This window comes from Citrus clementina, unplaced genomic scaffold, assembly GCF_000493195.1.
Source record: "Citrus clementina cultivar Clemenules unplaced genomic scaffold, Citrus_clementina_v1.0 scaffold_2, whole genome shotgun sequence".
NCBI lineage: Eukaryota > Viridiplantae > Streptophyta > Magnoliopsida > Sapindales > Rutaceae > Citrus > Citrus x clementina.
This window is the reverse complement of record NW_006262688.1, coordinates 22,470,039-22,486,300: the sequence shown is the minus strand read 5'-3', so window position 1 is coordinate 22,486,300 and position 16,262 is coordinate 22,470,039. Positions and strand designations below refer to the sequence as shown.

Genomic DNA, 16,262 nt, shown 5'->3' with positions numbered 1-16,262 from the left:
TTAACACTAAAGATTGCCCTATATATCTACATATGACCATACGATGTAACGTTGGGGCAAGCGATCAGCTAATGACATAAGGCATGACATCTCAGTTTCTGGGCGACCTGATAGAAACAACACAACTTCTTTTGTTTGATCCATCCCTTCCAGCATATTTAATTTTTTCTGCTTTTGTCATTTTGCGGGCAATGATAGACTAAATTTAAATAATTTAGGGTGTGTTTGTCACACTGTATTATATTATATTATATTATATTATTTTAATACTGATGTGTTGTATTATATTGTATTGCATTGACACTGTATTATAATAATATTATATAATGTTTAGTGTTGCACTGTACTATATTATTTTTTTAATTAATTTAAATTAAATATTATATTATATTAATGTTTTATATTATATTAATATATTTAAATTACATTAATATTTTATGTTATTATTTATATTATTATTAATTTTAAATTAATATTATTCAAATTTATTCATATTTAAATATTTTTATTAGTTATAATAAGTTATAAATTTATTAATTAATTATAATGTAAAAATAAAAAAAAATACTATTATTGAATGATAAATTATTTATTTATTAATTTATATTAATAATTATAATATAAAAACAAATAAATTAAAAATATTATATTAAATTAAAAATTATATTTATTTATTATTTTAGTATTATAATAATAATAAAATAAAAAGCAAAAGTTAAAAGCAAAAGTTCAAAAAAAAATAAATAAAATAAAAATGAGTCGGGATTAATTAATGCGTCAGTTGACGAATTAGCCGCACTCCAATTTCTTATAATTTTTTTTTAAATATAAATTTAATATTATTTTAATATAAATAATATTATAATACACCAAAATCACATGCATCACTTCTGGCGTCAGCGAAGCAAAAAGATTTCGATAACGCCAGCTCTGTACCACTGCATTGACATGATGGCTGAAACCACTCACGAGACCTCAACTGGGAACGGTTGATGTGATGTCCACTGTCTTGGTTGATTTGTGTGGGTACCTAATTTCTTAAGAAATCACATCTTTTCACGTGTCCCTCTTAATTAACTAAGGAAATATTATTCCGGATAAGATTACATCCGAAATGATTAAAGTAAGGAAACCATGATCAGGAGCATTAACTCAGGAAAGATAATTCCCAATACGATGACATCCAGAATAAGTAAGGAACCATGGGAAGAGGAACAGGACACCCACAAAATAATGCATGAAATTCCTTCGTATAAATACATATACATATGGGTGGGCATAGGTTGGTTGGTTTGAGTTTTAAGTCAATCTAAACTAACTTATAAAAGTTTAAGCCCAACCTAAACCAATTCAAATATTTATAACTTAATCGAAATCAATTCATTTGAGTTTGGTTTGAATTTTATGATTAAAATATTTTTTATTTTGATAAATTTAATTATATCAAATTTTAATAATAATTATTTCTTAGTAATTATTAAATTAATATTAAAATATAAAAAAAATATAGTGCATAAAAAATTATAAATAATAGATTTTACAATAACTTCATCCTTAAATTAAATAATACTAAAAAATTAAAATAAAGTTTAAGCACGAAAAATCATTATTTCTCAATATATGAGAATGTAAACTCTAATACTAAATTTCCACAAACATGACATCAACAAATAAATTAGAAGAAAGAAAATAAAAAGCTAATAGTATTAACCATATTACAACACCCATTCTAACAATGTTCATACAAATCAAAACAAAATAAAATATCCCAACTCAAGTACGCAGTACTTTACTACTTTAATCAAGAGATTTCATGATCAGTTGAGTTTGGTACTTCACCAAAAAATAAATTTAAAAAAATGATATTGAATAGTTATAAATATGAGTAAATTTACAAAAGAACATGATTCATACTAAAATCGTAAGAATAACATCAATTCAAAGCCATCGCCTCTGTTGTTACACTTGATCCAAATTATACATTTAAAAAATAAATTAATAAAAAAAGAATAGTGATAAACAAATACATAAATATTTTTACTTGTTATGATAAATAGTTACCTAACGTCATGGCTTCATAAAACTCAAGCTTTTCTATTGTTGGTTCATCATTGTACTGGGACAAAAGTGTTACGTAACCAATTTTGTGAGTATATCAAAGCTTCAACTATCTTTGGACTTAAAAAACTATGAAATGAATCAATGATGCGTCATCCAATACTAAATGCAGATTCTGAAGCTACCGTAGATATTGCAATTGCAAACACATCATTTGCAATGTGTGGAAAAACTCGATATTTTATTGAATTCAGTTTTATCCTACCAAAATCTCAAAGTCGTCATCATCAACATGTTCACGTGATTCCAACAAGTACCTCTCCACTCATTTTTCATCTCAACACAATCATCTATTCCTACTCTTTGTTTGAACTTTGCAACACTTGAAAGTTCATAAAACCCCACATTTTTATGAAATTTCCTACTATCAACAATTGACGACTTACAACACCACTAGATGATCTACAACTACCAATATTAGTGTCAAGATCTTTTTAGTAATTATAAAGACGTACTAAAAGATTTTTCACCTCTTCAGACTTCTTCTCAACCTCATTAATAACAAAAATGTCTTCAAACCAAAATTCACATATTTTAACTTATAACGTGGATCAAGAATAACTTAAATGAACAATAAATTATTCAAGCTATCAATTGACCCCCAATATTTGTCATATTTATTTGTCATACTTGTTGCCATTTTAGATAAGATAGGATCATCATCACTTTCAATTAGTGATGTCAAGTTGGAATGAATTGAGCACATTTCATAAAAATATAAGTTTGAAGTCATGTACATTGAACCACTAAATTTCAAAGTTATATCATAAAATGAATATAAAAACAACACAAAAACATTATCATTTTCCCAATCATCATTATTAAGAGGTCCTCCATCTTCCTTGAAATATGAAACATAATGTCGATCATCACTCTTCATTCTCTCAAAAGCCTTTTGAAATTTTAAAGCACTCTCCAACATTAAGTAAGTGGAATTCCACCTAGTGGACACATCTTGAACCACTAGGCCACTATCTTCAATTCTTTCATGCTCCACACATATTTTAATTTTTTTTTTAGCCTTGCAGGGGAGGACTTTACATATTAAACATCATTACAAATTCTAAAAGCTGACACGTGCAAGTTTTTCAACCCTTTATTTACAATTAAATTCAAAATATGCGCACAACATCTCATATGTAAAAAGTTACCATCTAGCACAAGGTCATTCTCACTCCAATTCTTCAATTTCTTTTTGACATAATTGATAGCCAACTCATTTGAACTAGAATTATTAACAATAATGGTAAATACTCTTTTTATACCCCACTCAAGTAAACAAGACTCAATTATCTTTCTAATTGTCTCCCTTTTATGGTTAGGTACTGTGCAAAAATTTAAAATTCTCTTTTGCAATCTTCATTCACTATCAATTAAAGTGGGCTGTAATAATCATATAGTAATAATTTTGTATATAAGTCCATGCATATATGGTTATACAAACCCTTTGCTTATTGAAACAAAAAAGTTTCTCAACTTTTGCTTTTCATCCCGAAAAAAATTTGTACACATCTCTAGTAAGGGTTTTTCTAGATGGTAGATCAAAGTTTGGTTCCAATTGCTTACTATATTGTTGAAAGCCCTCTTTCTCCACAAAACTAAAGGGTAATTCATCAATAATAATTAACCTTGTAAGGGCTTTTCTACATGCTTCTCTATCAAAGACATGAGACTTAGATTCATATATGAAGTTGTTTGATTTTCATCCTCAAATGTGCTCAAATAATCAAGACAATGCAACAAATGACTCCGTAATGTACTAGTCCCAATTTTAGTCTCATGTTTATTCTTACCAGTATGATCATTACCATAATAATTACACTTGCATATATTACCTAGAATGTATTTGGTGAAATGGTCTCATATTTCATATCTCTTTGATGGCTTTTTCTCTTGCTTTGAGTAGTTGGGAAAGTGTCCAAGGAATTAGTATCATGACAACTTGAGTTCTCATCCATCTAAAATTCATTGAAAAAAAATTATGTAACTTTGAGTCAATTCAATAAAAAAAATTTTACCAATTCAAAGCAAAAAGTTAATTTCACTAATACAAGAACAATTAATCACACAATATTATATCTTATAAGCTTCAGTTAATTAAATCCAATAATATCAAAGCATGGTAGCTTATGCCAGAGTACCAAGTAAGTCCGTCCTGACTCCACTACACATGAAACAAATTTGGACACAATCATCATTAGCATTTTCATATAATTAATACACCTTGAATTCTGAAAGGAAAAAGGGTATTTAGGAACCAAACCTTAAAAGTTATAAAAATAACTTTAGCAAAGAATAGCATAATAAAAAAATACGAAAGAAATAAAATAAATAAAAAAACAAATCCCAATATCCCATATTCACAAATCACAAAAACTGAAATCTAAAAGGAACAAATCTTCCAATTAAATCACCATGCAAACAACTCCAAGTAATTAAATTCACTAAGTCCAAGCATACCCATTAAGCAAATCACTTAAACTATCAAATAAACAAATTTATTCTTAAAAATTAAGTTCTACCCATTGAAAACAAATACAAGAGCATCTCAAAAATTGAACCATTAGTCTATTCTAAAGTTGACGTATTACATGGCCACCACAACAGCAACAAAAAAAAAGAGAAAATTTTGAAGTTTTTGCAACAAAATCTCCTTAAATCAATGGAAAGGATTTAATCAAATAGGGGGCTACAAGATTCTGCAATTTCAATTGAGGACAACGAACGAACAAATAATATTTGGGAATTTTTGCATCATGGTTTTGGATTTGAGTTAGGTTTTCTTGTTCCCAAACTGTGATTTCTTTTTTATTAGATACATTGGAATTGATTTTTTTTATTTTGTTTAATTTATTTTCCACTAACATGTCACCTTGAGTTTTGAGAATTTATCTATGCCTCATAGGTAAACCATCAACCTAGACCATTTTATTTGGTTTGGGTTTGGGTAGACCCATGTTAACCCATGAGTTGTGGGTTTATGCCCACCCCTATATATATACATGTATTGATCTGAAATGATTACACGTGTCCTCAAAATTAAAGTTTTGTTCTTAATCCTAACTCTATACCACCTATTTTTATAAATAGAGGCTCATCTCTAAAAGAAGGGACTCATTTGTAAGAAAAAAAAAAGGTCTTTAACCTTTGAGAATATTATTCACTCTTATAAGAAAATCTCATTTTCTTCTTCTTCTTTTCTCAACCTTAAGCAAACACTAACTTGGACATCTGAATGTCTTTTCTAGTACTTGATCTGCCCGATTTGAGGCATTCTAAGCCAACTAATCATGATAAGTTCTCCATGAGCTACCAATACGTGTGAAGATAAAAATTCAATTTGCAAAATCCCAGATTGTTGCTACTAATTAAAAATTAGCTCCTAATTATTATCAACAACATTATGTTTTTTCTTTACAAGCTTCTGGTGTTATAAATTTTCACAGATGTTCAGTTTTCACCTTACTCTTTAGATTATTTACAGAATCACTATTTCAGCTTGTCAAAGGAAATATCATTTTCTTACCACTACTTAATAGTCCCTTTTATCATTTTGAATCTTTACTGTATCTGGAACTCCCAAGTCTTTTTTACTGAAGTAAATTCTTAGGCATATAATATAAACTCAGTTCAACTAGGAACCTTGCTATTGTTTTAGCCAATAATCACTGTCAATCATTTATACAAGTTTCAAGGAAAGAAAAAAATGAAATTACACTTCGTTCATTTGTTACATTGGCCTAAGAGATAAGTTGAACGTTGATCAAACTTCAAGGTATGTATCCAATGTTATGAGATTAAAGCAATATGCTTTGACTCTTACTGTTCAGTATAAGCGGTCTATCTAGTGTGACTCTAAGCCGCTGATCCACGGCCTGAGTAACAAAATCAACTTCTGGTAGCTCTATTTTCCCCTCCCAGACCCCATCACAACCCCCTTACCAAAAAAAAAATCCAATAAATAGACATAACCATTGCAACTACAGAAGTAGTAGATGAAGTGACGATTCTAGTATTCAACCAATCCGGTTAAGGTTAAATCCTTAAGACCTCTCTCATGTCCCCCTCTACCATGGCACCCGCTTGAAATTATTGCATATGGCAGTTCCTTCGGTTTGTTCTGAAATGCTGATATATATAGTAATTAGATTATAACCATTATAGTATATGGATTTAAAAAACTAATAATTTAAGCACTTACCATGTAATCGTCGAAAAAATGGTTTAAGAGGATGACAGATAAACCCTAAAAATCCCTAAACCCTCAAACTCCTAAACCCTACACATTACCTACGGTGGGTGGGCATGACGGACTGCGGCGGGTGGATATGAGGGAACAGCAGTGGGGTTAACATGAGGGTGGACATTAGGGTGGACATAACGGGCTGCAAATTGTAACACAGAAGGATGTTAAACCTTTGATACCGATCATTAGGATCAAGCGCTTACCACTAAGCTAAAAGCTTAAGTTAATAGCTAAGGCGTAACTTTATTTCCTTATACTGCGGCGGGTGTACATGAAGGGCTATATAATTATGCCAACAGCCAGGCAATTACGCCATATGCAACCTTATTGCCACTTAGCGAAATTACACAAAATGATGTTACACCTACAAGCACACAGAAGTATGCTGGGGCCCTATAACCCTAACACAAACTACATGTTGATATAAAAAAAAATTGAAGAGTAAACAATACAATTAAACTGTGCTTACATAGTTGCCGATTCTCGTTACTTTCATTTCTGCAAAACCTATCATTAAGGGAATATAAATAAGTACTGATAATTATCATTAAATACATAGATAAAATATAAATATGATTTAATAAATATGATTTACCAGTGATGCATTGCAAGTAATCTATATTGTAATTGAAGCCTTTATATGCTTGCCATATGTTTTCTTAAAGTCTACTGTGCTATCATTAGGAATGGCAGGATCCCTATGGTCAAGTTCTCTACCTCTATTGGATGATCCATGCTCATTTATGAATCCAAAATGGTTATTCTTCATGGACGGTACTTTCTTCAACAATTTTAAAAAGCCTTTTACATCCCTAAAATCCATTACATATGTTCTATTTCTCTTATCCAATAAAGTGGGACACTAACTAACCACATTTGCACATTATATTTGTTTTTAATTTTTTTCAATATAACAACCCAAATTACTATTAGAAAAAGTTTTTACACCTATTGCATCTTTATACATAGGGTGGCGCTAAGTTACGTGCACGTAACTTGCATCCCCCTCCCAGCTACAGTACCCATGGTGGGGCCGAGTACTGTAGCTGAGAGGGGGACATAAGTTACGTGCACGTAACTTAGGCCCTCCCTTATACATATCTTCCATATTCATTTTCCCTAAGTCTTAACTGACATCAAAAGCAAGCACAACTTGTTGCTTGGCTTCAAATATCAAAGCTAACAATATGATAATTTTTTAAATTCTATATGTTTTAATATTTTTATGTTGTTTTATTACTTTCTCAATATTCCTCTCAACCTAGATTTACTTACTTTGTTAAGCTCCCCTCCCATTACTCCGCCTATACCACTATCATCACTTATCCTCACTCCCCATTCACTACTATTATCACCTCTTGCTCTATTAAATAATTCCAGCATTCCATTCAATATCAATGGTTTATGGTCACTCAAGATTAATCTAGAAAAAGAAAATCAAGTGTGTAAAGAAACTACTGAAAAATAGCAACACAAACTGTGGCAAAAAACAGTAGATAGAATAGTAATAGAAAATAGCAAGAAGCAGAAGATAAAACATCAGTGAATAATGGTAGTAAACAGCAGGCAATATAGCAAAAATTATCAGATAATTAAATAGCAATGTAGTAAGAAAGGAATGTTGATGCAAGTCAATAATTTCTTGTATGGTTTTTAACTTTGAAGTATTAGCTAAGAGTGTAATTTTTTTTTTCAAAATGAAAGGAATCACGAACAACAAATCAAGGAAACATAATTAGCATTACCCAATAATCCCAAAATATAATCATACAACTAAAATGATGAAGTAGAAAAGCTAGAAAGCTAGAGGCTAATTAGTTCACCTTAATCCTCGAACCTCGTTAATTCTCCCATCTATAATATGTAGTAATGATAACAAATGCAATCGCATGTTTTAATTCTCAAAACCATGGAGGCTTACACCTTATGAAAAGGACATTAGACTCACAGAAAGCAGAGATATTTTAGTTTTTTTCTGCATATGGCAAAGAACTAAATCTGATATGTAGCTAATAATTTTTGTATTATATCTTATTTTCAATTAAGCTTGAAAAGGTTGGCACAGATCAAAATTCACAATGCTTCAAGAACTAACTTGTAATGAAGTAGCTCGTTCCAACCCAATAATTGTATTTATTTATAGAGTTGAATGAATGAGAGGAGGTATACCTTCTTATCAAAAAAGAAAGAAAGATGAATCTTTATATATATTCTTGCTTACATGATCAATCACTACAACAAAAAAGGACTTTAGCGACGAAAAAATTCTTGTCACCAGCGTCACGTTAGGTCTTTGGCGTCGAATTTTTAAATTTTGTCGTTGAAAGTATTTTTAGCTTTCATTTATTTATTATTTCTATTGTTAAAATATTATCATTTTTAATATTAAATTACAATGACAATTAAAACCGTTATGATAAAAACATAATTAATTAATTTAAAAAGAATTATTAATACTGATGAACAATACAAAAATAATTACAAAATTTAATATCCCTTTTTTGAAAGAAAATTGTTACAAATGAATATAAATTTCTTGATTTTCTTCATCTTCATGTAATTGATTTTCAATATTCCCTAAAAATAAATACACAATAATTAGTTAACATAATAAATATAAATTTAATACTAATATAAGTTAGAATAAATAAGATAAGTGAAAAAAAAAATTACATCATGTTAAAAATAAAAGAGAAAAGAAGTTGAGATTAAATTAGAAAATATGAATTATATATGTAAGGATGAGAGAATTAAAGAATAAAAGTAAGGGAATGAGAGAATGAGAGAAAGAAAGAATGAATTAAAATTTAATATTCCTTTTAAATATAACAATAATACGTAATCAGGGTCAACATTGGAACTTTGTCATCTGTGATCCTCAATCTCATTCTCTAACGATGGTTTTTCTCAGGCAAAAGTTAGACACAATCTCATTCTCTGCCAATATTCCGCTTTAGCACCAAGCTTCAACTTGCCTCAATCAAACTATACGCTGGAATTTTGCGAATTCCAGCCTCTACCATTGCTTTCCTTAGATCAGTAGCATGATTCCATCTCTCCAATCCAGCATGGATGTTTGATAATACCACATATCGCCCACAATGCTTTGGCTGCAATTCAAGTAGTCTTCTCCCCACTTCATGGCACAGATCCACAGCTCCATGAATCTTACAAGCACCTAGAAGAGCCCCTAATACCGAAGCATCAGGTTCAAAGGGCATACTCCTCATAAACTCCTTGGCTTCACTCAATAACCCCGCTCTTCCTAAAAGATCAACCACACAACCATAATGCTCCATTATTGGTACAACCTCAAATTTACCCAACATTGAATGAAACAATTCCAAACCTAATTCCACAAGTTGCGCACGGGCACAAGCTGTAAGAACAGCAACAAACGTAATCTCATTAGCACGCAACCCTTTCTCCTTCATCTCATCAAACATAACTAAAGCCTCTTTTTCTCTACTGTTACTTGCAAGTGAAGAAATCATTGCATTCCAGGTGCAAACATCTTTAATCACCATTGATTTAAAAACCCTTATTGCTCTTTCTAAAGAACCCACCTTTCCATACAAATCAATCAATGCTGTCCCCATGAAAACACTCAAAACAATCTCATTTCTCAAAATATAACCATGAACTTGCTTCCCTAAATAAAGACCCCCTTCATTGACTAAACCAGCGCATGAAGAGAGCACACTAACATACGTAGCCTCAGTTGGCCTCACTAAATTTACATTTCCCATCATATTCTTAAAAAGGCAAATTGCCTCCCCAAAACAACCATTTCTTACAAACCCATTAATAATACTAGTCCAAGAAACGACATCCCTCTTTAACATGTTCTCAAACAGCAAAATAGCGGAGTCCATATCGCCATTTTTCACATAACCATCAATCATCGCATTACACGCAACAATGCAAGGACTGGGAATTTCGTCGAACACTAAACGGGCATTGCACAAATAATCCATTTGTGAGTAGAGCTTCACCAATGATGTTCCCACAAAGGAGTCAGCTAAAACGCCGCATTTAATCGCTTGGGAGTGGAGAGTGAGGGAAGATAAAGAGGGTGAAAAAGAGGCGGCTTTGATTAAAGAAGGGAATGTGAGGGCGTTTGGATGGGCTTGGCAGGAAAGCATGCGAGTGAAAACAAGGAGACTTTTGTGAGGCTGGTTAATGTTGAGGTAGGCTCTGATTAGAGTGTTGTAAAGAAGGGTGAGTTTGTAATTTTCGGAGTCTTGTGGGGTGTGTGTGGTTACGAAGGCATGGATTTGTTTGATTTGGCTTGAGTTTTTGATAAAGCGTTGGAGAAGTTGGAGAAGAAATTCGGAGGAATGTGGAGGCATATACCGGAAACAAGTCACTTCTTGTCTGGAGCCTGCAAGCTGCAATGTCGAAATCGAAACTGGCTGTCTTAACACTTAACGACTCAATTGATTACGGAAAGGAAAGACGAGATAGAGCCAAGTTAAGAGTGACGCTATTGGCACCCCTTTATATCTCCTATGAAACTCTTTTTGCTCTTTATTTACAAATTTATCCTTTATATTTAAATTATATTAAAAATAAAACTTATCTAATTAAACCTACCTATGTTTTCTTATTTTTTCTCCATTATAAACTCATTAAATCTATAAAATTTGAAAAAATAATAAATTGTCGTAGAATAAGAATTTGATCTAAATATAAACAAAGTTTTTGTAGGAAATATAATTTTGTGAAGTTTGTTTACTTAGGCCAATTTTTTTTTTTTTAAAGATTTGCACATATGTCTTTATGTATAGTTATTACCTACTAGGAAAAACAAAGACAAATATAGATAAAAATAATAAATTCATGAATGCTATAATCAAGAAGAGATTGAAAGTAGTTTGAAATGCAAGAAGGGTGAGAGAGAGCGCCTAACAATTTTTTTTTTAAAGTATCGATGCAGGGATTTATTAAGAAAGTACAACAAATGAGGGTTATTTTAAGAATTAAGAAGAATATGTAGAGAAAAGGGGTTTAAAAAGAATGTTAGAGGTGTGCCAATAGTTAAACTCCTAAGTTAAAGCAAGCGAGTCCAGAAACCTGCTTCTATTTCGGCCTGTTTGAGCCCAATTGAGTTCTGGCCTGTTGACGGTTCATTGTTACCGCTTTGTCTTATTGATAACACGTCACCGTTTGTCAACGCTGACATATATTGTTACATACGGGCAGAAGGGATCTGAGTCACTGAGTAGATAATGCTAGCAGCTGCTTCGAGAATCTTGAGCAGATCAACTCCGCTTCTTAAGCCCTCTCTCGCAAGGACTCACTTTCCCGCCGGTTATCGCTTTGCAGTCAGATCAATGGCAGACTCTGCAGCTTCGCCCTTCAAGAAAATCCAGATTCAGAGAGATGATACTGTAAGCTTCATTTCACGATCTTTTTTATTTTCTTTCCTGAATTTTTTTTTTCTTTTTGGGTGTTTTTACTTGATGGGTCATTACGATTTTGTCATAATTGTCTGTATCCTATGAAGAGACATGTTGGGTAGACTCGTAGCAGTAAGAATTTGATTAAAAGAAATCATTTTTGTGTTTGACTATTTCAGATATAATATATGTTTGTAAATTGTAACTGATGTTCGTAATAACAGTTAAAAAAGTGTTGATGAACACTATTTTATTTGATAGTTAATGTTTACCACCCAGCACCAACTTACATATCTTATTTTACCCAAACATACCCATAATCAGCTTAAGGCATAAAAAATCATAATCGTTATTGTGTTGTTTTATTAGTTTCATTGGAAAAAATAGACGTTGGTTGACGTGGGCTTATGATTTCTGTTCTTGTAATTATGGATTAGACTTTTGATGCATATGTGGTTGGCAAAGAAGACGCCCCTGGGATTGTTGTAGTTCAGGAGTGGTGGGGTGTTGATTTTGAGATCAAGAACCATGCTGTCAAAATCTCCCAACTAAACCCTGGATTCAAGGCACTTATACCAGAGTAAGACTCTATGATCATTACCAGTATACATTTCATTTTCTTATCATTGTATTGTTATTATGGTTATCTAACAGTTGCTGCTTGTATGTGCTAAAAGTGTTGTGCCTCGTGTTTCAGTTTATATCGGGGAAAGGTTGGTTTGGATACTGCTGAAGCACAGCACTTGATGAGTGGTCTTGATTGGCCAGGTGCTGTCAAGGATATCCACGCTTCAGTTAATTGGCTTAAGGCAAATGGTTCCAAGAAGGTTTGCACAGTCTGCTTGCCTAAGTCGATAATGTTCATTAAAATTCCTTTAGATTATTGCTCTAGTTTTTTGTACCACTTTATGGTTTGAATATATAGTTTTGTCGCGCTTGACATCAGTATTATGTATCATAATTCGTAAAATATTAGGATTATATCACATCACCATCAGGTCTCATGTTGTGCTCCAGAATGCAAAGCATATGTAAGGCATACGCCTCCTTCCTTGAAAGTTGGGTTTGATTCAAAATATTCCCCCTTAACATACCAAATTATGAGGACTTGATCACACAATCATATGCATAACTGTAATTGCAGTTTTATATTCATGGTCTTATATTTAGATCTGTCAGTTGTGCTGACATCCAGTTCTTCTGAACCATGTTGCTTATGTTTTGTCAGTAAGTGTCAGTCAATCAGATGGTCAAATTCAATTTGATGCATTTTATTTTGGCCCATATTTTTCAGTAATTTGTGCTTCACTTGACCACAAAAGGTTAAAATGATATATACCTGCCATCATTATCAGAAAACCTCCATAATAAATAAATACTAAAGAGTGGTGAGATACACTTTAGGACTACTCATTATAGAAAAGACGCATCTCTATCTGTAGGGGTGTGCAAAAATACCGACAATCCAAAACCCGCACCAAAATACTGACCCACAGCAACACGAACAAAAAATTACATAGCTTGGGCTTTGTTGGGTTTACAATTTGTTTGGGTTGTCTATTAATTGTGTTGGTAGCCCAAATTGTTTTGGCTCACCTAGCCACCCCTGCCAATTAGAACCCCCGTTTCCCAAATCAGCAAAAACAGAGTCCACATCCTGTGCAGCTCGGCCTCCCTTATCTCATGAGTGGCATCTTAAAATTTATATACATGAATGGCTGGATATTTTCAACGGTAATTGAAACGACTTCTTGTTAAACTTAGAGCTAAACTTTATCCTATCCTACATATTAACTGATTTCTTGCTTTATAGCTGAAAACTACATACATGCAGGCTTCAATAAATAACTTATGGAATTTCAATAGGTTGGCGTGACTGGATATTGCATGGGAGGTGCTCTCGCTATTGCAAGTTCTGTCTTAGTTCCTGAGGTTGATGCTGTTGTTTCATTTTATGGGGTTCCCCCACCTGAGCTCGCCGATCCTACCCAGGCTAAGGCACCTGTTCAAGCTCATTTTGGGGAGCTTGACAATTTTGTTGGCTTTTCAGATGTGAAAGTACGGCAATTTTTTTTTTTACAGCTATTTCTTTCAAATCTTTTAAGTTATATTAATTACCGTTGTGTGTGTTTTTCCTGTTGGGACTTAACATTTGACCTGCCTGCATCATCCTAAGATGCTGTTCATTACTGATATGTTTAAATCAATGCCAATTTTTTTGTTTTGTTTGGCATTTTTATCTGTCATTTAGCTTGTATGACAGCCCATATTTCTCTTTGTCCATTTGCCAATAATGGGCTTTATTCAACAGGTTTTAAGTTATAAAAATGCATTTGTTTTGTTCTTTAAATGAAAAAGTTATCTGCATTGTCGTTTATAAGTATCTCTTTTCCTATTTGATAACCTTCCTTTATGTTTAAAGCATGCAGACACCTTACAATAGTTTATCATCATCTCCAAGAATAGATGTGAAGTAATGAGATCATGGGAAATTTGAGAGAATCAGCAAATATTTTAAGACCCAAAAAAAAAGAAAAAATTGAAGTTTGAAGTTGTTATGTTTAAATAATTTATTTTGTTATTTCATGAAACTGTTTCTTTTAATTTTTTAATCATTCTACAGATATAATGTCAGATAATATGTGTTTATTTTTTCAAATTGCTGCTACAGTAGTGAAACTGCGGAATGACTTGAGTGGGCTGTTGCCACCAAGAAAGAATTCTTAAAAAAATATATATATAATTTTTGGCTCTTTTCTGAGTTTCAGACTGCCAAAGCATTGGAGGAAAAGCTGAAAGCATCTGGTGTTCCATATGAGGTACATATTTATCCTGGCAGTGCACATGCTTTCATGAACATTTCTCCGGATGGAGTGAAGAGGAGGAAAGAAATGGGAATGGATGATCACGATCCAGCCGCAGTTGAGCTGGCGTGGTCTCGCTTCCAATCATGGATGACCCGCTACTTATCTGCTTAAGTAATTCACTAGTATTATGAATCTATGGTGTTTACCTCGCTTCCATCATTAAATAAATAACCGTGTGTATGCCTCTACTCTACATATAACACAGCTGCAAGTATCCTTTTGTTTCCAAAGGGGTTCGATACTGGGATATGTCTGTTTGTAGTTTGCCTATATTGTATGTTTGCTGAAGGCTTATTGATTATCACAAAGGTGAACTTCACAACTTGTGTTAATGGGGACCTACACGGTTGGATTAAAACAACTTTGGCAGAGAAGGTTTCTTCTCTGGACCAAAAGATTCATAGCTTGTGGTCCTATGATTTGCAATCAAGTATCGAGTCTCAACTAGCTGACTTTATCTAGAAATTTGGAAAATGATGGAGATTGAGACTATTCTGCATGCTTTGATGACTTCTGCTGAACAAATTACTTGGATGACTAAGTAGGAATGAATTAACATTTGAAACTGAGAGTCATTATTTCATTAGTCGGTGTGGCCCTCCTTCTATTTGATTATTTCAATATTGTCAATGCGTGAAGCAGATTCTAGCGTGCTTGAAGCTTTTCTCGTTTTAACTCATTTGGTCATCAAAAGACAGCTCCACTTTTAACGATGTTGTCTTTCTTTGACGATGTGAGGAAAGGACCTAAATTGCAGAAACCGGTCTTAGATGGGCCCTTAGCTGCATTTTTGGAAATGCTCGTGGGAGGAGCCGACTCTCTTAGTTGTACTAGACGCAATAATAAATTCAGTACTGCCATAAAAAACTGAGTGGTGCCACGTATTTTAAATTTTTTTATTTTAAGAAAGTAATTTAAATGATGAGGTATTTATTAATTAGTCAGTGAGATAATGTAATTAATTCATTTAAATCTTACAAAGAATTATGATTACTTAATTAACGACGCATCACTTTAAAAAAAAATTAAAGATGTCTATCAGTAATACAATAAATTTTCAATTCGTTGAAATTTCTAGCTAGGTTTGGTACACGTAAAAACAGTCGATGAAATTCAATTTTCCACGTGTAACGATCGAGAATTAAGAATAATGAATAGCCCTAGATACATATTTGGATGCCTCATGAACCAAGTTCACACATATTGACGTTAACGCTTGCTTGCTTCTGATCCGGTTACCCAACAAAAAAACTGGAAGCGCTTTCTAATTTGTGGTTTGAAAATTGTTGCACTTTGCACAAATTTCGAGAAATAGTTGGACTGTTTTAACTTTGAAAATTCTAATTAACAATTAACGAGCAGGTAGAATGAGGACTGAGACATATCTATCACTGTGATAATGTCTTTAGCGTTGGGCTGAGTTTGACAGTGTGATTTGTTCAAGACTGTTGCTGCTATGAGATAATTAATTTAGTGTATATAATCAGTTGAATTAGGAGACCTCACAGATTGATTCTTTTGCTTCTATAAATGTACTCAATAAACATCCAGTTTACTTACAACCTCAAACACAAGGTGAAAAGATAGGATCTTCGATATTTAAATAAAATCCTCCATAATCATTTCTCA

At 32.5% G+C, this 16,262-nt stretch overlaps 2 protein-coding genes across 2 annotated transcripts; one reads left to right on the top strand and one right to left on the bottom strand.

Moving 5' to 3' along the window:
* Positions 1-9,217: 9,217 nt before the first annotated feature.
* On the bottom strand, positions 9,218-10,821 carry LOC18051013 (putative pentatricopeptide repeat-containing protein At1g10330). The gene has a single exon (XM_006447528.2). The coding sequence runs from the start codon at positions 10,714-10,716 to the stop codon at positions 9,331-9,333; it is 1,386 nt and encodes a 461-aa protein (XP_006447591.1). The 5' UTR covers positions 10,717-10,821; the 3' UTR covers positions 9,218-9,330.
* A 720-nt stretch (positions 10,822-11,541) lies between these two features.
* LOC18051012 (protein usf) lies at positions 11,542-15,125 on the top strand. The gene is made up of 5 exons (XM_006447527.2): positions 11,542-11,757; positions 12,204-12,346; positions 12,464-12,593; positions 13,633-13,824; positions 14,535-15,125. Exons 1-5 carry the CDS (start codon positions 11,596-11,598, stop codon positions 14,742-14,744), a joined length of 837 nt encoding a protein of 278 aa, XP_006447590.1. The 5' UTR covers positions 11,542-11,595; the 3' UTR covers positions 14,745-15,125.
* The last annotated feature ends 1,137 nt before the right edge of the window (positions 15,126-16,262 follow it).